Source organism: Carettochelys insculpta, chromosome 3 (assembly GCF_033958435.1).
Source record: "Carettochelys insculpta isolate YL-2023 chromosome 3, ASM3395843v1, whole genome shotgun sequence".
In the NCBI taxonomy this organism is placed as follows: domain Eukaryota; kingdom Metazoa; phylum Chordata; order Testudines; family Carettochelyidae; genus Carettochelys; species Carettochelys insculpta.
This window is the reverse complement of record NC_134139.1, coordinates 194,992,221-195,018,967: the sequence shown is the minus strand read 5'-3', so window position 1 is coordinate 195,018,967 and position 26,747 is coordinate 194,992,221. Positions and strand designations below refer to the sequence as shown.

Here is a 26,747-nt window from a genome sequence, read left to right as displayed (position 1 = left end):
ACAAGACAGAATTTGGCTTTAAGGATTAACTTAAATAACTGGCTAAGTCTTTTTTTTCTGTTCTGTCTCTTGAGCTGCTAAGCTGTACAGTTTACAAAGCAGGGAAGGTCATTTTGTAATACTTTATGGCATAATTCTAGTGTCATGCAGTAAGTGCAGATTTACTGCTGTCTATTAAATTTCAGCAGCCATAACAAAGCTTGATGTTGCAGACATTCAATCAAGACACACAAATATTTAGGAATAATAATAATCAGCACTCCCCTAAGGGTCTGATCTGTCTCTTTATAGTTGGAAGTTCAACCAGTCTCACTCAAACTTTAAAATGTTCTTTTCTGCAGATGGTAAAAAGCTCATTCTGCTGATCATTTTATTAATGGAAGCAGAGAACCCTGTGTCCTGTAGCATATTGCTGAGACCAGCAAATAGGTACCTTTGCCCCTTGAACCAAGCATAAAGGCTAATACATGCTCCAGAACTGATTCAGCCACAACGCGCTCACTGCACTGAATCTACAGTATGTGATCTGTCATTATGTCTAAAGCTCCTGCTCAGTTAATATGCAGCAGTTAATGTTAACACCCAGAATTTAGGAATCCAGATGTTAACACTGTAGCAATTGCAATTACCATTGTAGCAGTAATGGCCTGGTTAATTTTATAAGATCTGTTAATGGAAGGGGAATTCCAGAATTCACAGGTATTAAAACATATTTATACTAATAACCATCAGTTTGGAGGTTCTTGATAACCACATTGGGAGAATGGTCAAATGCCAGATTTAAAGAAAGCAAGTTTTGAGTTTCAAAATGGCCTATAATTATTTCCTCTTCCATATACTCATATATCCAGTACTGGTATCAGACAGCAATAGCTTTACCGTCAGAATTAATGATAATGTTTTAACTGTGTTGTATAGTTACACTCTGTACATTCAAGTTGGGAAGTACTTTGGCTTATATTGATTTAAATCTCCACTTCCCAAGTGCATAGGTTTACTTTCACTGACCTGCTTAAGAAAACAAATATGAAAAATCTCATGGCATTTTTACTCCCTCCTACTATCCTTCTTTATTTTTGCTGTTTTGAAACCCTTGTAACTTTTTTCTGGACAATTGTATCAAACCATTCTAGCTTACGCTATTTTCTTCATGGTGGCTGATTGATCCAAAGACATGTAGAGCTAGAGTTTGAAATTCAAGACCCCTTAGAGATTATTCCTTAGTGGAAAATAAGAATTCAAAGAAATAATATGATTTTCACTTCTGTTATTTTGTTTAAAAGAGTTCACCTTGATGTGTCATGAAATACCCCTTCTTGGTCTTCCTTTTCCTTGTTACACCTGGCCAGCACAAGCAGCTGAGATCTTTGCTCTATTTTCCCTGCATCTCTGTGCAATGCTTTGTAATATGTATCTATCTATATTATTTTTTTCTAAGCCTTTCAGACTGCTGTTACATGATCAGGATTCTCCTGAATCTCTATGCATTCAATCTCTTCCCGCTCCTTCCTTTTGGCCCGTTTCTTTTTCTTGTGATGCTTTTTGGAGGGTGGGAAAAAAGTTAGGAAGACAGGCAAAATAACGAAACAGTGCAGTAGTGTGCAACTGCTCGTGAGCAGCAAGCATTTGAACAGTGTAAAGGTCAAGTTTGAAGGCACAAAGAGAAGGGGGACCAACCCAATAAGAAAAGAAGTAACGTTTTGCAAAATGGCTGTCCCGTGCTCTTGTAGGGAGTTTTTTATACACTGAGTTCGGGTGTGCTCAGTTGCTAGTACAAATGTGTAAAGCAGGGGTGCACAGTGATCTATGGCAAAATTCAAAGTATAGATAAGGCACAGTATAGAAATACAATCCATGTCTACGTTCCATAAAGTCATCAGGCCTAGGACCCCCAACTCTATTGAGGTGACACAGAGAATTAACCAGAAGTTTCCCAGAGGATGAATAACCAAGAAAAAGGTCAGTATTAACACCAGCAGGATGCCAAAGCCAGAAATCAGAACAGGCATAGTTATTGATAAACCGTAGTGGTCCATGAAAACAAAGGTGGGATTGAACACAATGAACTTGATGCTCTGTATTAGAGAGAGTGGCCTTAACTTCTCCAGCAATTCCACCACCTCCCTTTGGGTGTTTTCACTAGTCCTGGCCACCAGATACATGCGGGAAGCAATTATGTTGTTCTCATCTCCAGCCTTGGAGAAAATTATGTCATTTTTGAAGTGCTGGAATTCAGGTTTTGTTAAAAAGGAACTCTGGAGAATGCTGATGAAGTCACTTTTGTTGGTGGTGCTGAGGTTGCCAACTCTCAGGTACCGATAGTATTGTTCGATCCAGGACACTGTATGGAACCCATGACTCAGCATTTTTAAGTCTTCTTGCACAGAGCCATTCCAATATTCCAGAGGTTCATAGATGTAGAACCCTATCACAGGACTGTAGTTACTGAAATACTTCTGCTGGATGAGGGCATAAGAGACACTTGGAGACTCAGTGGCTAGAAGGTTGATGATGTTGGCTCCATCACTGATTTGTAAGCACCCCATAAAGGAGAAAGAGGCATAAATGAGATACAGGATCACTACAAATGGCTTGACATAGATGTTTGTAATCCACTCATTGTAATGCTCTCGGAGGAAATGCTGGATGAAGTGATTCTGGTAAGGGTCAGTCTCATGATGAGAAGTGTGCTGATGGCCGTCGCTCATCATGGTTTGGAACCACACGGGTTTCCTCTCCAAATATTCTGCTGAAGGGATTTTGCAGCAAAAGATACTGTGGTAACGGTTCTGCTCCAGCTGTCCAGCGAAAACCAAGCAAGAGCCAAAGAAGGAGAAAATATAGAAGTAGTTCAGTAGGATGGAGATGCACATGTTCTGGCAGAAAACTTTCACAGTCTCAATATTGGTGAAAGGGCTGGCACCCATTCCAAAGGTTATGAAGTACAAGGAAGTTGTCATTGTATAGGAGACCATGACATCAGAATAGGTATCTGCTACCCTGTCCTTGAATGGAAGATTCTCTCTGGTTCTGCGCCATCCTGAAAGAAGTTCAAACACTCCTTTGGTCCCATGACCTAAAATAATAACAATAACAATTTATAAACAAAAGTATCTAACTTTTCATTATGCAACATTCATGTGAATTTTGGCAACTATTTTTATTAAGCAGACTTTAAAACCATTTTTACCATTTTACTAGCTAACTCCAAGTAAAATTTTCAGATTTCCGTATCTAAAGTTAAATGCTTGAAACCATATTTAGGAACCTAAATAAGCTGTCTGATATTCAGAGGTGGTGTTTGCCTAGCATTTTAGTTAGGAGCAGATCCAGTGCCTTTTGCAGTGAATGGAAAAATTTAGGCTCAAAATGAAGCCGTTTGTTTACCTCCCTAACAATGGTGTTAGGTTATCTGTCTTGAAATGCTTGAGGTAAAAATGTCTTATTAATTGACTAATTATATATATATCTATATATATATATATAGATATAAAATTGTTCTGCACCAGGAACAAAGTGAGTCAACTAACGTTAGAGTTTGCATCCTTCTAATTATAGTCCACTGCTATTTCTTTAACAATTTTATGGATAGGTTGTGCCACCTTTATTCATTCAAGCAGTAAGTTACTCATCAACTAGTCACAAAAAAGGGAGAGTGGTTGAAACTCAGTCTTGACTCTCTCCCCCTCCAAACTTAGAACCCATGTTCTAAACTGAGAGTTTAGATCTGTTACATCAGAGCTCTAATCCAGTGTTTGCTAATGTCAGTAGAAAGCCCATCATTGACCTGACAGGTCTTTGAATCAGTAGACCAAAGAGAATTGCTGAGCATGGAAGCAGAGTGAGCACAACCAAGATACCTAGGTTAGGGAATAGTTCAGTGGTTACAACATTGGCCTTGTAAACCCATGTGTGAGCTCAATCCTCGAGGCTGCCTTCCAATGGCTTGGGGCATCTTAGATTTAAAAGTTGGGGGGGAGCACTGGGGGTGGTGATAGGTCCTGTGGTGAAGACAGGCAGCTAGACTCAATGACCCCTTGATGTCCTTCCAGTTCTATGATCTCATTGGACAGAGAAAGAAAGGTGGCTATTGGAAACCACTAGAAATAGAATATTGATTCATGCATACATAGATCAGAGGAATTATAAACAGCAAGACAGAAGGTAAAATCCTTGTAACTGTACCAGAAACATAATGGTATGGAAACCCACAGTCCATGACTGGATAGCAATGTGTGCTGTCTCGCGGGCTCATTGTTTTAGTTTAAATTGTTCTTTTCCACTCACTACTTATGGTGCCAAAAGCAGACTCTTTGCAGCCATTCAGGACAGTAAAAATTATGGCATAAAACATCCAGTTCTGCCTGTCTTACTGGTATGGGCTGGAACTCAGCATCCACAGTGAAACGTAAACATTTTGCCTGACAAAAAGTTTCCAGCTAACCAATAATAGCTCAATGGAAATGTGCCTTTGCTGTCAACTTGGATTTTGATAGCTGTAAGCAGTGTTCCTCGATAAGTTCAGTGAGTCAGGTCAAAACCACAGGCTCCTTACTGCATATTATTACACAAAGTCTCTCCACTGTAACATAGAAAGCAAGCGGTATGGACCACATCCTCAGCTGGTGAAAGCATCAATGCTCCATTGACTTGACTGAGATTGAATCATATTCTTAAAGTTAAGCATGAGCTCAAGAACTTTGCTGAATATGAATGAGGGCACTCACATTCATAGTCTTAGTGCTTTGCTGATTTAGGGTCTTAATGAACAATGACTAAAAACTCCTTGCTTCCTCCCACAAGGCACCACTGAGTGAACTGAGCATTGGCTTAATAACCACGCGTCCCAGATATTTAATACAGAATGCAGTGTTAATGAGTCATTGTTAAAAAAATCATCCAATCAGAAACCAGGTCTTCACGTGGACTCACACAATGTTGCTGCCAGCAACGTGTAAGGCAGCTTGGAGTTCCTTGTTACAATAGGAGCTTGAGTGCCCAAGTTCATGTGAAAGGACACGGAAGGGGTAACTAACTAAGGTTCTTAGAGGAGGACCCAGGATGGGGAGGAGGAGCTTCATCTGAGTGAGGGAGGCAGATGTTCAAAGTGGCAAAGTAGTACAAGGCAGTAAAAGGGGTCTTTTACAGAAAGTCTCACCAGCAATTTCAGCAGACCTTGGAATGGCCCAATAATTCTAGAATTGTGCTCAGCAGAGGCCCCAGCTGCATGCTTAGTAAAGGCACACACCTTCACGCATAGTCTAGTGTGCAGGGGGCCATTTTTACACACCCATCCCACAGTCTTCACTGACTTACTCCCATCTAGTCCATTCAAGGCTAACAGCAAAGCTAGCAACCCTTCTGCAGTCAGACACTGTCAGTGGTCACCTTAGGGAGAGCATATTAATGGCACTAAAGAGAAGAAAAGCCTTCTTCCTCATCACATCACCCACACAATGGTAAACCAAAGCAGGGCCCTCAGGGCATTGCATGCACTTGCTGTGAACAGTTGTTACATGAAGCACACACACTGTATTTCTCTTTGAGGCATCAGTGCAGCATACTCTCCCCCAGGCATTTCCATTGCCTGGCACTTCCAGGATCCAGTTCATATTTCAGAATTACTGCCTCCTCTCTGTCCTTACCCACTCTTTCATCCTCCTTAGAGATGGAGCCTTCTCCACTGAATCTTTGTCCATTTGGAACTCAGTCATGTTTTCTCCTGCCTTACTATCTTTACCCCTTTATGTCTGGTATTTAATTTTTCCTATTTGCCTGATGACTAAATACACATAATTTTATTTCCTGTATGCTATCTAGTGACTACCATTTTGTGCAGCCCACACTGTGGTTTATTCAGGTTCTGATTGCTTTCTTGCTGCTCATTTTTGCTTTATGGGATGGATAAATGAAGCCTGATTTCTGATCAGGTCACATAGCACATCTAGGAGGCAAATGGGCAGGAGAGATTTAAAATTCTTTATTAATTAAATCCAGCATCAGCTGCTTTCATTATCTTGGTTGGGACCTATGTTAGACTTAAAGGACTACAATTGCCCAGGTCATCCTTTTGAAGCAAGAGGACAAATTTCTTCCAGTTTTTCTGGGATTTCCCCAGTGTACCAAGACTTACTGTGAATCAGTATTAATGGTCCAACAAGCTACCCAGTCATCTCTTTTGAAACTTTTTGATACAAGTTATCTGGACTTGCTTATTTAAAAATGTCTAACTTCAGTAGCTTTTGTTTAACATTTTCCTGACCTACCAGTGGAATGGAAAGTTTATTATCATATGATTTGACTACATCATCTGGTTTTTTTCCAAATACAGGGCAGAAATATTTATTGAACCCATGTATATTTTCTACATTATTATTGATAATTCTGCCATTTACATCCAGTAATACACCAACACCATTGTTGGTATTCTTTTTGTTCCTAATATACTTTAATAACTGCTTCTTGTTTTTCTTTACTCTGCTGGTGATAGATTTCTCTTTGCATCCCTTTACTTCCTTCAGCATTGTTCTAAAATTCATAGCTTCTAATTTATATTCATTATTATCACCGTCCCCTTCTTTCACTTGATGTATGTGTGTATAATAGCTGTCTTCACTTCCTCTATCAACCATGCATGCCTTTCATCCTCTGTTGCTGCTTTCATATGCTCAGTTGCACCTTGTAAAATGTTCTTTAACTATTCACAATTGTTTTTCACATTTTTCTTATTAAATCCTTCATTTCATCATTTTTGTTTTGTTTTGTTAAACTGGCCCTGTTAAAGCACCAAGTATATTTCAGAAGTCTGGGCTATATTCTCTTCCCTCATTATAAATAGGATCAAGACATGATCACTTATACCCAAGTTACCTTTAAATTTTAGCTGTGATCAGTTCCTCTATTTGTCAGCAGAAGGGGTAATATAGAATCCCCCCCATGTTTGAAGCAATACTTTGTGGGTTAGGAAAATTTCATCTATAATGCTTAGAAATTCCAAAGCTGTTTTAATACTGGCATCATGAGACTTCCAGCATATGTTACTCAGAGTGAAACTTCCATGATCACACTGCATATTATAGAAGGGGCATTGTAGCTGTTTGACCCTTAGTCTGGCGTTGACCATAATCTTGTTGCGTTTCGTGTTCCCGAGGCCCCTATGGAAGCCCACCATCCTTGGCAATCTCATTCTTTCTAGCAGCATCACCAAGGTCTTTTCAGAGTTATTGTCTCTGCAGGCACACCTGTGGGCCTACAATAGATTGTTGGTGGAAGCAGCCCTCCAGGGCCTGATGCCTGTATCAAGCTCATGGTGACAGGCTGCTCTAGACAAGTGTGGGCAGAGAAAGGAAGGCTGGGTACTGCCTCAGACTGGGCTCCGGGAACTCATTAACAGTACATAGATTCATCTCTGTGCCTTTCTGGGGCCAGTTTCATCTTCTTCGGCTTCTCTTTCCTGGGCTCATGTTGTGCAGCTGTGCCTCGTTGGTACTGCCTGAGGGCTGGAATGCTTATTAGCCTTTCTGTCAGTGGGACAGGGAGGATGCATCCTATCACAAGCCAGTAGTGCTGTACCCTAGTGCGATTTGGCAGACACCAGCTAGTACCCCACCTTTTTCTTTATCTGTTAGGTCATTGATCCATAAGCATTCAAGGTCACTTTCTTCCATGTTGTCAGTGACTTGGAAACAGCTAGTGCCATTTTTGACATAGAGTGCTCACCTCCCTTCTCCTTTTGTCTACTTGATCTTTCCTAAATAGGTTATACCTTTTGCTTTGACCATTCCACTCATAGGCCTCATCCCGCAAGGTTTCAGTAATACCAGCTGGATCAGATTTTATGCCCCTAAATAGGACATTCTGTTTCCACTTGTTCTGTTCCTCTAGCACTGGTTTATAAGAATTTGGGATCTGCTCGTAGGAATAAGGGGACTTCGAAGTAGGAGGGGTCCTTTCGAAAAGGAGCCCCATCGGGAAGAGCCGCGTGGCCGTGAGCCGCGCCAATTTCGAAGTGCTGCGGCCGCCCGCTTGCTAATGAGGCGCTGAATATGTATTTCAGCGCTTCATTAGTAAACTTCGAAATGGCCATTTGCATGGCCATTTCGAAGTTTGGGGCTAGTGTAGACACGGCCAATAAGTAAAAACCAGCCAAAGACCAGTGACGGCATGAAGGTGAAATCATCATCGCACATGGAACACTTTTCTTTCTCACATTTGTGATTGCCTCAGACCCTCAAAGGTATTTAGTCTCCTAACTTCCTTGGATTTCAATGGAATTTTGAGTAGGACTGACAACTTTCTGATTGCAGAAAACTGAACATTTTGCCCCCTCTGCCCTACCTTTACCTTCTGCCCCACCCCTCCTCCTAGGTCCCACCCCTGCTCACTCTATTCAACCCCTGTCATTCATTCTCCCCGCCTCTCATTCATTTTTGCTGGGCTGAGGCAGAGGGTTGCAGCGTTAGAGAGGGCTCCAGTCTGGGGCAGAGAGTTGGAATTCAGAGGGGAGGTCTGCAGGGTCTAGCCAGGGATGCGGGCTCTGGGGTCAAACTGGGGATGAGAGGTTTGGGGTTTGGGAGGGGACATCAGGGTTGGGCAGGAGGTTGGGGCATGGGACCGTGTGTGGGGTGCAGGCTCTGGGAGGGACTTGGGGTGTGGGAAGGGGCTCAGGAGTGGGCCAGAGCATGCGGGTGGGGACTCTGGACAGCGCTTACCTCAGGCAGCTCCGGAAGTATCTCACATGCCCCTGCGGTCCCTGGTTTGGGCTCCAGATGGCTCTGCTCACTGACCCAAGCCACAGGCACTGCTCCCCCACTCCTGTTGGCTGTGGTACCTAATCAATGCGAGCTACGGAGTTGGTGCTCTGGGTGGGGCAGCATGTGGAGTCTCCCTGGCAGCTCCTGCACCAATGGACCTCAGGGACATATTAGCTGCTTCCAGGAGCTGTTCAGTGCCAGGACAGTCTTAGTCCTGCTGCACCATCAGTTGGGACTTTTAACAGCCGGTAAGCAGTGTTGACTGGAGTTAACCTTTTCAATCAAACTTTCCAGTCAAAAACACATGCCTGAAACCCTAATTTAGAAGCCATTGAGGATTTGGGCCTTTTTGACTATTTTCAGGACTGAATACCTTTAAAAAAACTTAATAAAACAGACTTTCAGGTGCATTCCACTCTTGATGGCATTGTGTATAGGATAACACTCCCTATGCTCATTGGCTTTGTACAGCCACGCAGAGAAAGGTGTTTGCACCCTGCTATGTCTCTCTTTCTTGAAAAGTACCCACTACAGAATTGCTTTTTTAAGTCACACATCCCTCAAGCAATAAAATGGCTAATTTAAAAAGCTGGCTTCTCTAACAGACATGTTGAATGAAGTGCTGTGAAATATCATCCAGCAGAACTGCACATCTTCACAGAAGAGGGCCTCCTGGGAAATCTGTCTCAGGACATTAGTTTTGCTAGCATCTAGCACTTTGAGCAGAGCTCCCCTCCTCCAGCCATTTATGCCTAAAAGGTTTTCCCACTTCCTTAATCTCCTTGTGGCAGCCTAATGATATTTTGCATGCCTGAACAGATGGTTTCCAGCTGCTGCATTGTGTTCTGCTTCCCACATGAACTCAATTAAAAAAAAAATCCTAGCACGAATTGCTGTTCACTGTTGGACAAAGATGAGCGGTAGGGTGAGTGCTGTCATATTTGTTTTAAATGTTTGCATTTATTTTTATTAACATTGATGTTTTTGGAGGTCTTTTAAATACTGCTCGGTGCCACAGAGGGGCCCCCCATATCATGTGGGCCTCTTCACTGTAGTTTTGGAATTCTTCACTGATAGAGACACCATGAGAAGTTCAATATGACAGATGAAGGTCCAAATTCCAACTGTGGAGTAAGATAGACTCCCCCTTACTCACTTGTGGGTGAATAGTCACAGACAGGTAGACATGTTAGTCTGCATCTTCACAAAACACAAAAACAGTCCCATAGCACTTTAAAGACTAACAAAATAATTTGTTCAGTGATGAGCATTTGTGGAACAGACCCACTTTTTTAGACCTGGAAATTCTGAGCAGAATTGTTAGTCTTTAAAGTGCTACATGACTGCTTTTTTGTTTCACTTGAGGTGGGGAGTTTCAGGATCACGCTGTATCGACCAAATCTGCTCCCTCTGAAGTAATTGGGAATTCGACAGTTACAGAGTCAGCCCAATGATTAGCATTTCCAGAGATCCCACTCTGAGGCCTTGTTTATAATACCCTGGGCTGTCAGCCTAGGTAGGATCACCATATTTGACCTTTCAGAAAAGAGGACACTCCTGAGAGGGAGTGTATCTGTATTATTGTCTACCCACTCATGTTGTATTAATGTATTATATATACTATAACACATACATAGAACATGAGTGGGTAGATACTGATACAGATACACTCCCTCTCAGGGGTGTCCTCTTTTTCATATGGTAACCCTAGACATAGGTCACACAACTTCAGGAAGGTCAGCACCATAACTGAAGTTGATGATTTAAGGTCTGCATACTGTGGTAAGGTTTTAGCTGATGTTCTCCCATCAGCTCTGCTTACTTTTCTCATTTTGCTGGAATATCAGAGTCAGTGCGCGTGGACTTGGTGGTCAGTTTATTATGTCTATACTAGATTCAATAAATTGACCCCTACTGAATCGATTGTGGTCCTTCCATCCAGCAGGTAGTGAGGACATATACTGAGTTTTGATCAAGTTTACTAAGCCACATTCTACCACTGAATCAGGAAGGCTCGGACAGGATAACTCCCATGCTGAGGAGCTGGAAGAAGACAGATATTTAAAAAGCCCTCATGCTAATTTTACTTCCCCTTCCTGTGGATCTTTGGTAAATAAATGACACCCACTCAGACTACCGGATATATCAGTAAGGCAGGTGATAAGCAGACAGTCTCCTCCTTCCCCTTCTTCCCCCACCCTGTTCCCTTATTTTTACTAGCTCCCCTTTCTTGCCAGTACCTCTGTCCTGGTTTTATAACCCATTGAAAATAACAAACCAAAAAATAGAGCTACAAAACTTGTGACTAAGAGAATGATGCCAATCACCCCCACGTCCATTTGTTTCTGTGCTACATCCATACCCTCAGCCTTCCATCTGTTTGTGATTCTCACAGAGTATGTTCTCCAGGGCAAGGGCTGTGTCTATCTGTGTCTGTACAGAGAGAACAAAAGCAGACCTTGATCCTCACTGAATATGGAGATATACCGATCTCATAGAACTGGAACAGACCTTCAGAGATCATTGAGTCCAGTCTCCTGCCCTTTCAGCAGGACCTACCACCATCCCCGATAGAGTCTTTTTTTTAAACCTGTTTGCCCTAGGTGGCCCCCTCAAGGATTGCACTCACAACCATGTGTTCAGCAGGCCAATAGTCAAGCCACTGAGATAACCTTCCTGCCCCCAATTGGGCTTGCAACCTGGACTTACAAGGCCAGTGCTCTAAGCACTGAGATATCCCTCCTAATGGCAGCTGTGGCATACCCCACACTTATCAAAGCCCCCTTTATATGGGCCAAGGTCATGGACATTTACATTAGCAGTGAGGATTTGAACCTGGCTTCCTGAGTCCCTGCCACAGACTGCTAGCCTACAGAACCTCCCCAAACTACAGAAATTCCCCCCAAATTATAAGAATAATAATAGCACTCATGCGTTTATGGTAATCATCATAAACAGATATATTTTAAACAGTGGAAATATTTAATTTAGATGTTAAAAAACAAATGGCAAACCAAAATTTTCAAAGTAAACCCAACCAATGCTTGAACTGGGGGAAGAATGCAAGTACTCATCCATCACCTTACTTCTTTGCAGGTGGCACAAGACTCCAGACAATAATTTAGAATATTTGATTAAAAATCTTCCCTGCATTATAGCACCTAAAACCTTGCTTTGGAACTGCAACTGGCATTGGATATAAGATTGCACTTTAGAAGTGGATTTGAGGCAATGTCCTATTAGCCCCAAGGAGAATGTGTTCCTAACCGAACTGTGCTTTTACTTCTCTGAGTTCAAGGTCAGCTGGATGATTTTTGCTTTAAAGTCACTTTCTGCAGCCTCACCAATTTTAAATGTTCTTTCTTTTGTTCAGTGAACAAAATGCTTAATAAGAAAAACCATTCTGAATTGAAATAGATCTAAATGAAGAATATATATGTGGATTTGTTTAACAATTAGCTTGTCACATGATTTATATTTGAATCAATATACAACTTGCAAGCTGTATATATCCTTTGAATACCACTTATTTTTCTGCTGTGCTTTCACAATGATTGAAATCTATTTTTTTTTCTTTTTTGCCTCTCTGTCTTTTGATTAACTTCATAGACAGTGACAATAGAAATAGAAATTGTCACCAGATGGTGGGTTTTAAGCACACATTGAGAAAAGTGAGATAAATTTAGATCAAGTTACTAATGAATTAATTATTTATTCATTTATGCCAAAAACACTGGCTAGATTTGTGAATCTGATTAGAAGGCTGAAGCTGCTAAGCACAAAATGGATTGCATGACTTGAAAGATGAGGAGGAAGATTGGGAATATGAGGTTACCAATCAGACCACAGCAAACAGAGCATTTTCATCATGTTGAATTGATTTCTCCACGTAAAATAATGTGATTCAATCTGTGAATGTTGATCATAACAGAAGCTATTGGCTATTAATGTTCTTAATTTTTAGGAAGCAGTGGGCAAATTTGTGGGATTCAGAGAAAAATTATCAAGGGGCAGGAGAGATTAAAGTAGTAAGTCAGCAGAGCTTGGTAGAAGGATGACTCAACTGTTTGTGAGTGTGGCAAAAGAGAGAACAGTCCACACATTTTTGAAGAATGGATTCACAATGGAAAGGGAAGAACTGTTTGGAGAAGTGGGTTTTAACCAGGATGTGCATAACCTTAGGGGTTCAGAGAGGTCAGTGGGTACATCAATCCATCTAGTTGCTTATGCTTTCAACAGGCTACATAAAAAGCCCTAGGGAAATCAGTACAACCCAAAATTGCTTCCAGACAGTGGTTTTTTGTCCTGTTCTATATACTGGAAAAGTAAGTATAATATTTATAATCAAATTGATTTATTTTATAATTTATATAGTAAAAAGGAGAAAGTCAGTTATTTGTCTTCTGCTCTTCTGATTTGCACACCTTGATTACACTTTTTCTGATTTGTCAACCTTGATACCAATTTTTGGTTCTCTGTGCCTTAAATATTGATTCTGTTCTGGTATGGCTACGGTCTGAAGAAGTGGGTCTATCCCACGAAAGCTCACCACCTACTAAATTATTTTGTTAGTCTTTAAAATGCTACTGGACTGCCTTTTTGTTTTGTCTGTAGTAGAGTTCTGTGCTACTTCTGTATTTTTATGTGTGAGTTTGGAAGCAAGCTGTTATTCAGTGAGGTTGAACTTGTGGGGTGGACAAGACACATCAGGCTCCTGAAAGGGATACAGTAGTCTGGAAAGGTTCAGAGGCCCTGGGGAAGGGTATAACTAGGAGCAACTGTATAAAATGAAGGGACATTTTAATTGAAACACAGATGAAATATTTCAATAATGAAACACATTAGTTTGTGAAATAGTCTTCCAGGAGAGGCTGTGCTTATTCCATTGACTGAATAATTAAAACCTAATCTGACAAAGCTTGTAGAGATCAATTTGCCATTGACAGGGAGATGGGTTGGGAGACTTACGGGGCCTTTTCCAGCTCTGCTGCCTAGAAGGCAGATCCTCAGCTGGTGTAAAACCACATACTTCCTGGAGGTCAAGGGAGCTGAGCTGATGTATATCAGATGAGGCTCTTGCCCTATGATTCTATACTAATTTTTGTGGCTTTCACAATACACCAAATAGTCTAACAAATACTGACTTTGCTGCATAAAATTGGTGTGCTTTTGCAATAGCTCTCTTGATGTACAATCCTACTGAAGACAGGGCACTAATAGTTCTCACCACCTCTGATCCAAACAGAAAAGCAGTCCAGTAGCACTTAGAAGACTAAAGTCTGAAGAAGTGGGTCTGTCCCACGAAAGCTAATAAATTATTTTGTTAGTCTTTAAAGTGCTACTGGACTGCTTTTTTGTTTTGATAGTATATAGACTAGCATGGCTATCCCTCTGTTACTATTCACCTTTGATCCAGCTACTCAAATCAACCCCATATCCCTCAACTGGCTTCTACATTAAATGGCAGCATTGAGGTAAAAAGCTACAGGGCCCTTGTTTCACACTGAGGTATCTATCTTGGAATAAAACGCACACTTTTTTTGTGCAGAAAAGACAGAGTCTTATACTACAGGTTGAACCTCTCTAATCTGGCACCCTCAGCACCCGACTGATGCTGGATGATAGAATTTGTCAGACCATGGGAGGGTAATATTGTCTAGCAAATTATCAACACCTCCATTGCTTACTGGGCTCTTAGAAGACATTGGGGCTAAATTACAGCTAAATAACTGTACAGAATGCTGAGAGCCAAGACAGCTGGCTGTAAACAAACATTATGGGACTGTGGGAAACCTGGCCACACACATGATAAGTGGTCATCCAGATAACTAAAAGCAGGCTGGATTAAGGATGTTGCTGGATGATAGAGTGTCAGATTAGAGAGGTTCAAACTGACATAACTCTGGAAACAGGTGAGATCCCACATTCTGACTAGGTGATTTTCTTAGTCTTTCCATAGGTACAGGATTAGCTGAAGTGTAATAGAGAAATGCTTATTTTTATATTTTGGAGGGAGGGTTGTGCATGAATCAAATCTAAGGGTCTGAGCCCTGCATGGCTTCTGCACAGCACAAGGGCATGGAAAAAGTTTTGAGTTTGTTGCTCTTGCCAAATCAGTTGTGCTTTTATAAAAGAGGGGAAAGGTGTGCTGCAGAGAGCTCAGCGGCATGCTTCCTGATTCACAGCTAGACTTATGCGTGCTAAGCAGCCCATAGGAGGGTTCACAAGAGTGTTCACAAGTGTGTTCCACAACGGGGATGTGCACTCAATGGCCGAGTGAAGAAGAGGTTAGCATGGCCCTAAATGTGTGTGTTTCCCTTTCAAACATATTATGCAATTGACTAATGGAGCTGCTGACACATTTTCACATGGGGCTGGAGAGTGAACCCACCGGGCACCCATCTGGCCTGAGAGCATCCTGTCCCATGGATCCTACTCTAGGCAGTGAGATACGGTGCATGGGGCTGAATGTACTGCAGTCCCATGCATGGTGCAACACTACTCACTCAGATGTGGCCTGGCCACCTCTCAGTAAGACAACTGTGGCTGCCAGGCCAAATCTGAAGTGCACTGTGACCCCATACAGCAGGCTGCAATGCTCTGACTGGTGAGCCAAGCCCAGCCCCAGGAGACAGGAGCTGCCAATGCCAGTTGCCTGCAGAATGGGCTTGCTCTCCAGTTCATCACCAGTGACCCCTCTCCTGCTCACCACACCCACCACTTAGTGCAACTCCGGTAGCTGAGCTTTTCTGAGCACCGTGGAAAGTGAGGTAACGGGTTTGTTTAGTTTTAAATGACTATTTGTATTATTGGAGTGCCTAATGGCAACTACCATTTGGGCCCCGTTGTGGTAGCTGATGCATATATGCAAAACACAGGCAGTCCCTGTCTTGAAGCATTTGACATCTAAACTGACAAGAGATGGGAGGGGAAACTGAGGCAAAATACTCCCCACAGCACAGTGGGGAATTGAACACACTTCAGTTCAGTCCCCGCTCCATTACGCTCCATTAAGCCTGCCGAAAACACATGTAAGTCAATCATCACAATAGTGTACTATGTATGTGACTCTTAAGTTTTCATCTAAGTGGAACTCAAACTGCTTCACAGGGGCACTACCATGCATTACAGACTGCAGAAGTAGCCAAGGGGGTGGGTGTCTGAAAGAGGCAATCATGCTATGGAAAACAATATGGCTGAGTCTACACAAGCAAGTACATTCGAAATTAGGATCATAAGACCGAGCTCTTTTGAAAGAACCCCCAGAGCGTCCCCACACACCCCGCGTTCTTTCGAAGTCGGTCCTTCGCTCCTGGGATGGGAACACCGCCCTCCTTCGAAAGATAGTTTCGAAAGAGAGCCAGTGTAGACACCCCGCAGCCCGCTCTTTCGAAAGAGGGAGTCTTCCATGGCAGCGATCAGCTGGCAGGCGGCAGTGCCACTCACAGCACAGACAGAGCTCTCTGGTTCTAGCGTCCGGCCGTGCTTAAGAGGACGCAGGCTCCCAGAAGCCCTCAGGCAGGAAGCTGAGAGCATGCAGGCAGCAGTGAGGCCACGCTGCTCTCCAGCTCAGCAGCCCCTGCGATGGCCAGCCAGTCCCCCACACCACCTGGACCCATGGCCAGCCACCTGGACCCCTGCCCACCTCAGGGGTCCTCCAAAGACACTGGGGAGTCGTCCCAGGAGGCAGGCCAGGCCCCGAAGAGCCGAGCCCCCTCCTGGACAGAGTCCAAGATGAAGGACCTCCTCTCCCTCTGGGAGGATGAGGAGGTCCTCCAACAAATGGGGGTCTGTAGCCACAACGCGGTCGCCTTCCAGCGGCTAGCAAAGGGGCTGCTCAGCCACGGCCACCCCACCCGCACACCGGACCAGGTCCGGTCAAAGGTAAAAGAACTGTGGCAGGGGTATTGCCGGGCCTGGGACGCAGCTGGTCGGTCGGAGGCAGCCCCCCACAAGCTGCCCCTACTACCAAGAGTTCCACCGCCTCCTGGGGCCGAAGGAGGCCAGACCCCCCACCATCTTCCTCGACACGTTGGTTGGTGACACAAAGCCCAAGCCGGTGACCGAGGGTGAGGAGCACCCAGGGTCGTTAGCCAGCTCCAGGTGATGGCAGACAGCACGGCCACTCGACCCCACCAGCGATGATGAGGGCTCAAGCGAGGGGGCCCTTGTCATCGACTTCCCATCCGGGCCGTCCAGCTGGGCCCCATCTGACTGTGCCTCGCCTGCCTTCCTGGAGGGACCCCCTAGGTAGGTGGTGTGCACACCAGCCTCCCTAGTGCCCAGGGAGGGAGTGTCAGGTCCCACCCGGGGTGGCCACAGGCATCCCACATGGCCACCAGTCCAGGTGCATGTGGACCCTGGACAGTAATGTTCCCTGGGCTCTCAGGGGGATGATGAGCGGCACTCAGCACCACATAGATGGGACAGCATCAGGGGCTGCCCAGACTTGGAGGGAGTGGGAAACAGCGTGGGGGGGGTGTTCCCGGTACCCCTGTGGGGCACCCAGGGACATATACCCAGGGGGGGCAGGACACAGGGACCTGCACCTGGTACTGATGGCCCATTCCCCCTCCCCTTCTGTCGCCACAGCTCCTGCAGCCAGTGGCCAGACCAGCCCCACCAGAGAGGGCGAGGGGGAGCGGCTGGCATCCCGAGCAGGGACCGTGCGGGTTCGCCACTGGGCCACCCGCCAGCACCACCAGGGCAGTGACGAGGAGGCGGAGGACACAGCCCATACTGCAGCTTTGCGAGACCTTACTGGCGTGCTGTGGGAGTGGCTTGCCATGGAGCGGCAGGCCTGGGACCAGGTCGTGGCAAATATGGATGCCCTGACATGGGCGGTGGTCGGCCACCTAGCCCCAGCTGCCGCCCCATTGCAAGCCACTGCCACACCCGCCCCCCACCCCACCATACCTCATCCCCCTGTCACCCAGCCGTACCCATGGCTCCCCAGTCCCCCGGTCAGCCTCCCCAACCCCAACCTCAACCACCTCCCCAGTCCCCCGATCAGCCTCCCCAACCCTGACCTCAACCACCTCCCCAGTCCCCCGGTCAGCCTCCCCACCCTGGACATCTCGTGACCCCCTGTTCTCCCCCCCCACCCCACCCCCTGCAGCGAACCCCTCCCCATGAGCCCGACCTCTCTGCCCTTGTCCCAACCCACCTGCCCCCATCTGCCCTGAAGCAGCTGGCCCATATGTTGATGGCCAGGGCTGGGCAAGGTGAGGCCATTCCCCCACCCCCCACACCTCCCATGCCGAACCCAGGGAGCCCACAGGGGCCCCTCCCCAGCAGCTCCCCTACCCCCCGTGCACCTGCCTCAGCCCAGCCACGATAGACCACCTGGACCCGGGGGGGGGAAGAGGCAGATGTGGGCGAAGGGGATCCCCTCCCTCAACCCCCATAAATGAATAGGGCCTTCCGCCCTTACCTTCAGCCCTCCCAGGGCCCGGAGGGTGACCACCTGGGGCCGCAACACCCATATATAGTTCCCCCAACCCCCCTTTCTGTGAACCCCCTTGCATATAGTTCTCCCCAACCACCCTTTTTGTGATACCCCTCCCTGTACATAGGCAGCAAAGACGTAGTATCGGTTAAGTAAAGTTTTTATTTTGTGGTTCCATCTGGGTCCCCTGTGCGTGTGTGGGGGTGGTGGGGTGTGAATGGGGGTGGTGGGTTGTGAATGGGGGTGGGGTGGTTACTGCAGTTCCCGTTCAAAGGCTTGGTGCAAGGCCTCCCATACCCGCACCCCGTCCTGCTGGGCCTGGAGGCATGGAGCAGCAGGGGACTGCTCATACCCACCCCCGTGCACGAAGGGTTCGTGCTTTGCCTCCACAAGGTTTTTCAGGGCACAGCAGGCCCCAACCACTGCGGAGGCCAACCTCCAGCCTTGTGAGGAGGCATCTGAAGTGCCCTTTCAAGTGGCCAAATGCCCACTGCACCGTGTTGCGGGCCCAGTTCAACCGCTCATTAAAAACATCTGGGATGGGCTGTGTGTGTCCCGTGTATGGCCTCATGAGCCAGGCCTGCAGGGGGTAGGCCACGTCCACCACGATGCAGGGTGGAATTGTGGTGTCTCCATTGGGGAGCTCCTGCTGGGGGATGAAGGTCCCCTTGGCCATGCAGCGGCCAAGCCCCGAGTTCTGGAACACCCTGGAGTCATGGGCATGGCCGGACCAGCCCACACAGATGTCCTGGAACCAACCGTTGGTGTCGACAATGCCTGCAGGACCACGGAGTAGTAGCCCTTCCAGCTTATGAAAGCCACGCCGCTGTGCTCTGGGGCCCAGATGGCGATGTGCGTGCTGTCCAGAGCCCCGAAGCATTTTTGGAAGCCCAACTCCTTGAAGTCCCAGATGGCATTGTCCAGGTCCCTGACATGCACCAGCTGCCACAGGAGGACCCTGTTGATGGCCCAGATGACCTGCAGGGAGCGGGAGGAGGATGCACTCATGAGCATCGGGTGGGGTGTAGTGTGCCTGACCATCCCTGTCCCCTGCAGGGCAGACCTCCCTGGGGCCCCTGTCCCCTTCCCTCTCCCTTCCCCAGTGGGGGCTGCCGTGTGGTCCTCGATGGTGCCCCATGCCGGAGTGCCCCCCCATCCCTTGGCCCCTGAATGCGCATGGCTTACCTCATTGAGGACAGCCCCAACGGTGGCCCTGCCCACCCCAAACTGATGGCTGATGGATCGATGACTGTCCGGAGTGGCCAGTTTCCAGAGGTGGATGGACACCCTTTTCTGGAGCGGGAGCGCTGGCCTCATGCAGGTCTCCTGGTGCTGGAGGGCTGGGGCAAGCCAGTGGCACAGCTCTAGGAATGTCACCTTGGCCATTCGGAAGTTCTGTAGCCACGGGTTGTCGCCTGAGTCCTCCAGCACCAGCCGGTCCCACCAGTTGCTGCTTGTGGGGAAGCTCCACAGGTGGCGGATGCCCCGGGGCACCGGCTGGGGATGTCGTGCCCTCAGGATGACTTCCAGGAGGGTGGCTAGTAGGTTGGCTGCCTGTAGCCGCTGCTGCACAGCGGCCAGGACCAAGGCCAGAGCACTGGCCTTGGCCTCAATGGGGATGGGGGGCTTCTCAGGTTCCATGGGGGCCCATGGTGCTTCCTCTGATCTCCGCAGTGCATGAGCCTGGGGACAGGTGGCTGGCCCTCGATGTATGCGGGCTGATGTATGGGATGGGAGGGACTTTAAGGGGATGGTGGGCCGCGGTCCCAGAAGGGCTTATCCGCCATGCGACCCTGCCTGCGGGACTTCCTGCTCCTGTACTTTCGAAAGAGCACCCTGCATGGTGTGGACACTCATTTTTTAAATTGCACTCTGGGACTTTCAAAAGAGCGGATCTCACCTTCTATCGCTGCTTTTCTGTGTGGACACTCCCTTTTGAAAGAACGGCTTTCGATGTTCTGAATCAAAAGTCGTCCTTTCGAAAGGGGCTGCAGTGTAGACGCAGCCTATGTGATTATGTTATTAAAAATTGCATCATAATGCCTATACAAAATACCAGAATTAAGGGCAACCTTAGGCTCGGCATTCCCTAACTTCTGAGTGCTTGACTTTGCAACCTTAGTCATGTACTTTTAATGTACTTTTAATGGACATTTTATGAGTATCTGCCTCACTGAGTGTGGGGCCCTAAGTCTTATTTATTGCACACCATTCAAACCCTGCGCTGGACACAGAATTATTAACAGTCTCTAGGGTGCATCTCAGGTGGCCTCACCCCGGTGTCTGAGTGCATGGCAAACATCAACAAGCGTCCCTTTCCAATATACCCATGCCATTAATTAACATGATCTTCTCTATTTTATGGCTGGGGAACAGGGACACTGAGAGATTAAGGCTAAAATTGTGAGACATGGAGACAGGGAGGCTGCTATTTCCAAAGTAACTGGCACTTTTACAGCATTTTATGTGCACAAAGCACAGCTCCAGGCAACTTCAGCCGTAGCTGTGAGTGCTAAGCTCTGCTGCAAATCAGACCTCAGCTGTGGCATCCTAGCCTCTCAGAAAATGAGGCATAGACAATTAGTGACCACCTGTGAACATTTTGATTGAAGTGACTTGCCCAGCATCACACAGGAACTCTTGGGCAGTGGCAGGGAAAGAATTCACTTCTCTGGGGCCGCATTCAACTGCCTTAGCCATGAGACCCTCCTACGTGTCCTTGCAAGGCTGTGCATCCTTCATTACACGCTTTCCAACTTCTGCAATGAATGAGGCAGGGGCGTTCCAAGCAACTGCTTCTTTCACTACACAACCCTGATAAATTTTCAGATGGTTGTCAAGTGTGCACAGGGCAGAGCTGGATTAGATTGAGAAGTTCCTTTCTGGAGAGTATTCCCATGCTTAGTCCCTGGACTCCTCCCATGCCTGATCAAACCTTCCTACTTAATAGCATTTTCATGAAATGGGTTAGCCTAGCGTATACTTCAGGGCCCCACTCCCTTGGATTTCAGTTGTGCCCAGCACTGGCTTTGTAACCATGGCTATGTCTACACTAGACTAAGAAAGTTGACTGCAGATATGCAATTCTAGCTATGCCAATTGCGCAGATGAAATTGACATAGCTGCGCTCTGCTAACTTGGCTGTCTATACTGGAGAAGGTCGATGGGGGAAGCTCTCCTGTCAATCTCTCTTACTCCTCGTGTCTCGGAGGAGGAGTACTGGGGTCAACTGTGATTTTGCGCAGCTCTACTAGATGTGCAAAATGAAACCCTGGAAGATTGACCCTGAGCAGGTTGATCTGCCGGTGTAGTGCAGACCCGTGAGCTGTGTTGTCTTGTGTAAACCTTAAAGGGCCCCAGCCCTTCCCCTTACCACACACTTCTGTTAGCAGCATTTAGGAGCTATTAATAGCTCATTAATATGTATGAAACCTGACCCTTAGCAGTGTGTCCCAATTGGGGATAATTAATTTTTGGCTGCATTCTACATAGCATCTGAAAGCTGTCTCCATTTTCTCTGGGGAAAAAAAAATAACAGCAGTCATGTAGCACTTTAAAGACTAACAAAATGATTTGGTCTTTGAAGTGCTACATGATGGCTGTTTTGTTTTGTTAGAATACAGACTAACTTGGCTACTTCTCTGTTACTATTGACTTTCCCTAGGGCTTCCTGTGCTGAGGCAGTGTCAGCCAGATTAGCTGTCCACCAGTCTGAGATTTTATGTATCCTTTCATTCTGAGAAACATAACCTGGAAAAAAGTAAGAATTGAAAGAAAGAAAATATTTTGAAATTGAATCAGAACCATTTTTTTTTCAAATCACAAAGGAAGAAGAACTTTGTTTAAGGTCAAATGAAACATTCCCTTCAACCCCAAATTAAATATTGTGTTTTGATTGTGAGCTATCTTTTACACGTGTGAATTATTTTCGAAAGAAAATTGAATGAAATTTTAAAGTAAAGAAACCTTTTGAGCCAAAAACACTTTTAAATTTAAAAATGTCGAATTCCAGTTCTCCCACGCAACTCAGATAATTAGCAAAATCAATACAAAATTTCTTGCTATTACCAATTCTGCATTTTTTTCACAAAAACATTTCAGTTGAAAAATTCTGCCCAGTTCTACTTCTGAGTAAACTCAACTTTTGATAGCAAAGCAGTAAACAAAAATTTTAAACTACATTGTATCAAAGACTTCATAAGCTAGAAGGGCTTTACTTCTGGAAGTATGCTAGGTTCTAGTATGATGGAAGAAAGAAAATTACTGGTTACAGAGGAAGCAAGGTATTGATTACCCCAATTGTAAACTGATTGCATACTGCATATTACATGTACTGTCAGCAGATCCTTATGTATGGTACTTAGCAGTGTGTGTTATTTGTTTTGCATTTGGTATGAAAGTTAATATTAATAAATACGAAACAAACATTTGTATAAAAGCTCACAATTTAGATGTTTGATACACCATAAACTTGTATATAATTAAAAAAAGTTAAGATTGTCTGCTATCTAATGATGCCTATATACCAGTTTGCTTTAGATGATTGATTCTAATACAGTGTGTTCACCCAAAGGATTACATTATTAAGCATTCTGTCAGTTTTAAGGAATTAAGTCTGTGTCTCCACTAGCATGCCCCTTTCAAAAGGGTATATACAGCACCTCATTAGGATAATGGTGGCCGCGGCACTTTTCGATCACGTGTGGCTCGTCTGCATGGGGTCCTTTTCTAAAAGACCCTGCACACGTCGAAATCCCCTTATTCCTATTTGGTTATGGGAATAAGGGGATTTTGACATGCACGGAGTCCTTTCAAAAATGACCCTGTTTAGGCAAGCCACCCGCGATCGAAAGCGGCACTTTCGAAGTGCCACAGCCACAATTATGCTAATGAGGCACTGCATACTCATTGCAGCACCTCATTAGCATATCCCAAAGTGTCTCATTAGTATCCCCCTTTCGAAAGGAGGGATGCTAGTGTAGACATAACCTAAATGATGTTCAGATATTATCAAGAGTTACCATCATGAGATTGAACCAGATATCTATATGGGTTCAATATATGCCATCTTACATGGGAAGATTATTATGACAATAACATTTTTCATTTATAAGACTCCCATTTACAAACTTATAAGACCATTTACAAACTTATGATTATACTAATTGTTATGCACCCATGTTAGAACATTGAGGTTAAGGTAAGATAATAAAACTCAGAAATATTAAAATTTGGGTTATGCTGAAATATTAACTCAAATACATTATATATGTTTTGGTTTTTTATATGCATTTTTCAACAAAAGCACTGAAATATTAATATGTATATTTAACCAGAAAAGTAGAAAGGGAAACTATTACATATGTACAAAGCAGCTGAATTATTTTTGCTCTTGAAATCTAATTTTAGATACAGACTTATGCTTGTATTAACATAGATTACATTTCTTTATTTTTCAAATAAAAGGAGAAAAATGCAAAACTTTATCTGATCGATAGTATTCTCTTTTAAAGCCTAGGTATATATACTATTTTGCTGTTGCAATATTTTGTTTAGAAACACTATTACCTACTCTTGCACGTTTATCACAATTCTCCATAAATAAGGTATTTGCTTAAAGCTCCAGCTGAGGTACTCTGTGGAAGATCTCTGCTTTCATTTAGAAAGAAAAAAAAAATTCTAGCCCTCATGATTGGGCAGAAAAGCCTAAAAGTGTGAACCTTAAGGACTCAAAAACTACATGGGAAATGAAAGATCTCACATTTATAGTTTTCAGAAATCTACTTATTTTAAAGCCAGTCATTATTTTGGGGGATCCAGTTCATGATTTTTGAATTCTAGGGGTTGACAATACTGGAAATACCATGAGGGGTATAGAATAAATCCTAGTGTTGTACTTTTTGAATTTACTTCCTAAAACCAAATGGGAAGAAGAAGGGGCTTTTGAAGCTGGGGGGGGGGGGAGTCCTTTTAAGAGGACCCTGTCTACATGGGCAGCGCTACGTCTACACGTGCCCCAAACTTCGAAATGGCCATGCAAATGGCCATTTCGAAGTTTACTAATGAAGCGCTGAAATGCATATTCAGCGCTTCATTAGCATGCGGGCGGCAGCGGCGCTTCGAAATTGACTAGCCTTGCCGCCAAGCGGCGCGTCCAGACGGGGCTCCTTTTCGAAAGCACGCCACCTACTTCGAAGTCCCCTTATTCCCGTGAGCTCATGGGAATAAGGGGACTTCGAAGTAGGCGGGGCCCTTTCGAAAAGGAGCCCCGTCTGGACGCGCCGCGCGGCGGCAAGGCTCGTCAATTTCGAAGCGCTGCTGCCGCCCGCATGCTAATGAAGTGCTGAATATGCATTTCAGCGCTTCATTAGTAAACTTCGAAATGGCCATTTGCATGGCCATTTCGAAGTTTGGGGCACGTGTAGACACAGCCCATGTGTTCCAAAAGCAGCACTTTAGAATTGCATACGGATCCCATTATGCTAATGAGTCACTGTATATTCATGTCAGCACCTAATTAGCATCTTCCAAACTGCCTCATTAACACCCCCCTCCGAAAGGAGGGGGCACACGTGGACACAGCTGAGAAGTAATGCTTATTTCAAAATAGTTATTTCAAAATTGTGTTAGTGTGGCCAGGTCATCGCTGTTAATTTGAACTCATTGGCCTCCAGAGATACCTCAAAGCTGCAAACCCAACCACTCTAGCCACATGAGGCAACTCCACTGCTCCCCTTCTCCTATGGAGCTCCGAAAGGTTGGAGAAGAACTCAGAGCACTTGCCCAGCTGTGATAGCCCTATATAAGACAGCACCACCTGGGACAGGCATGACTGACTACATTCCTCCTTGCCTCGACAGCTGCTAGCACTCCTGCATCTCCCATGGCAGCCACTGCCCAGGGATGCAGGAGAGCCTTGGCCTGGACTGATGCAGAGATCCTAGACCTCACTGAGGTCTGGAGGGAGGAGACCAACCTCCAGAATCTCCACACCAAGAAGGGGAATGCAGCCATCTATGGCTGGGTCACTATCAGCCTGGCTGAGCAGGGGCATGACTGGACGCTAGAGCTGCTCCATCTCAAAATCAAAGGCTGAGTCATGCTTCCCACAAGGCCAGAGAGCAAAACAGACACTCTAGGGTGGCACCACACACTTGCTGCTATTACCAACAGTTTGATGCCATCCTTGGAATGGGGTCAGCCATCATCACTGAGTCTAGCCAGGACATGCCCAGCATCAGTCTGCAGGATGGTAGGATGGCAGATGACGAGGAGGAGGCCAGGCAGATGATCATGCCTACTAGCCAGGTGGTGCTACTGACCCTGTAGCACCTCCCCTCCCAGGATGCCTCCCAGACTTCCTCTCCCAAAGGGCCCAGAGAAGTCACCTCAGGTGAGTTCCATGACATTCCGTAGCCACAAATAGGGAGCAGGCGATGGGCCACAGGAGGCTGCACACTCCCTTCCTGGCCCAGCAGGCTTAGAATTTGCATAACAGCTCATTCACCCGTTCGCATATGCAGCAGCAGTCCAGAAAACTCAGTTCCCTGACGCTCTTACAGGGAGACCCCTCAGTCCTCACCACAGGGTTCCTAGAGGGCTCCGCCCCATCCCAGCTTCCATGGTAGGACATGATCTCACAGCAAGAAACCACTGAGTAGTCTGAAGTCATGGAACCACCCAGCAGTGCAACCCATGGCCCAGGGGCATGCTCGCACCAGGGTAGCATTTGCTCCCAATCAAGCATGGTGATGCAGAGGAGTCCAAGCTCATGCCTGGGAACCTGCTGGGAGAGGTAGCAGAGATAAACACATTAGCTTCCTCTCCAGCAAGCAGTATCTGCTGCTCAGTCCCACCTCCCCACCATCCAGCAGGCTGGGATGGCCTTTCTCTCTGGGAGGCATGCTGCCAGGGGTGGGTCCAGCACTCTTGGATCATGGAAGGATGCTGAGCCTCCTCATCTCCCCACTCCCCACACTCTCCAAATGGCACTGGGGCCCAGCTGCTCACACTCCCTCACCAGCTGTTCAGATTCAGCTCCCCAACCCTGGTAGGAGCACCTCCACTTCCCCTTTGCTCTCATATATGTTGTGGAGCACTCATCAGGCTGCCACCAGGAAGGAGATGGTGCACTCACTTTGGTCCAGGCAGGTGTTCAGACTCCTGAACCTTTCATTCAGATGGCCAAATGCACATTTCACCATCATGCAGCACTTGTTCAGCCTGGTGTTGAAATGATCCTTGCTGGAGTCCAGGCTTCATGAGCCAGGGGAGCAAAGGATTACAATGGGCATGTCCGTCTCCCTGACTCTGATGGAGTGGTTGAAGAAATAGGTGTTGGTGTCCATCCTTCAGAAGAGGAAGGAGTTGTGGAGGATGCAGGCATACTGCACCTTTCCCAGCCACTGGATGGTGATGTCAGTGAAGCACTGCTTGCGATGCATGAGGACCTGCAGCGTTATGGAGAAGTACCCCTTCCTATTGACGTAGTCCATGTCCCAGCGGTTGAGGGTCAGGATGGGGATATGCATGCTGTCTCTGGCCCT

The 26,747-nt window shown here is 45.9% G+C and overlaps 1 protein-coding gene across 3 annotated transcripts in view; it reads right to left on the bottom strand.

Annotated features, from left to right (window-relative positions):
• Window positions 1-1,442: 1,442 nt before the first annotated feature.
• Window positions 1,443-26,747, bottom strand: part of PTCHD4 (patched domain containing 4) — a 133,118-nt gene continuing 107,813 nt past the window's right edge. For all 3 annotated transcript variants that reach the window (XM_074988996.1, XM_074988994.1, XM_074988997.1), the window contains one exon: window positions 1,443-3,076. In XM_074988996.1, the coding sequence (XP_074845097.1) occupies window positions 1,443-3,076 (1,634 nt within the window). The remainder of the gene's footprint in view (window positions 3,077-26,747) is intronic.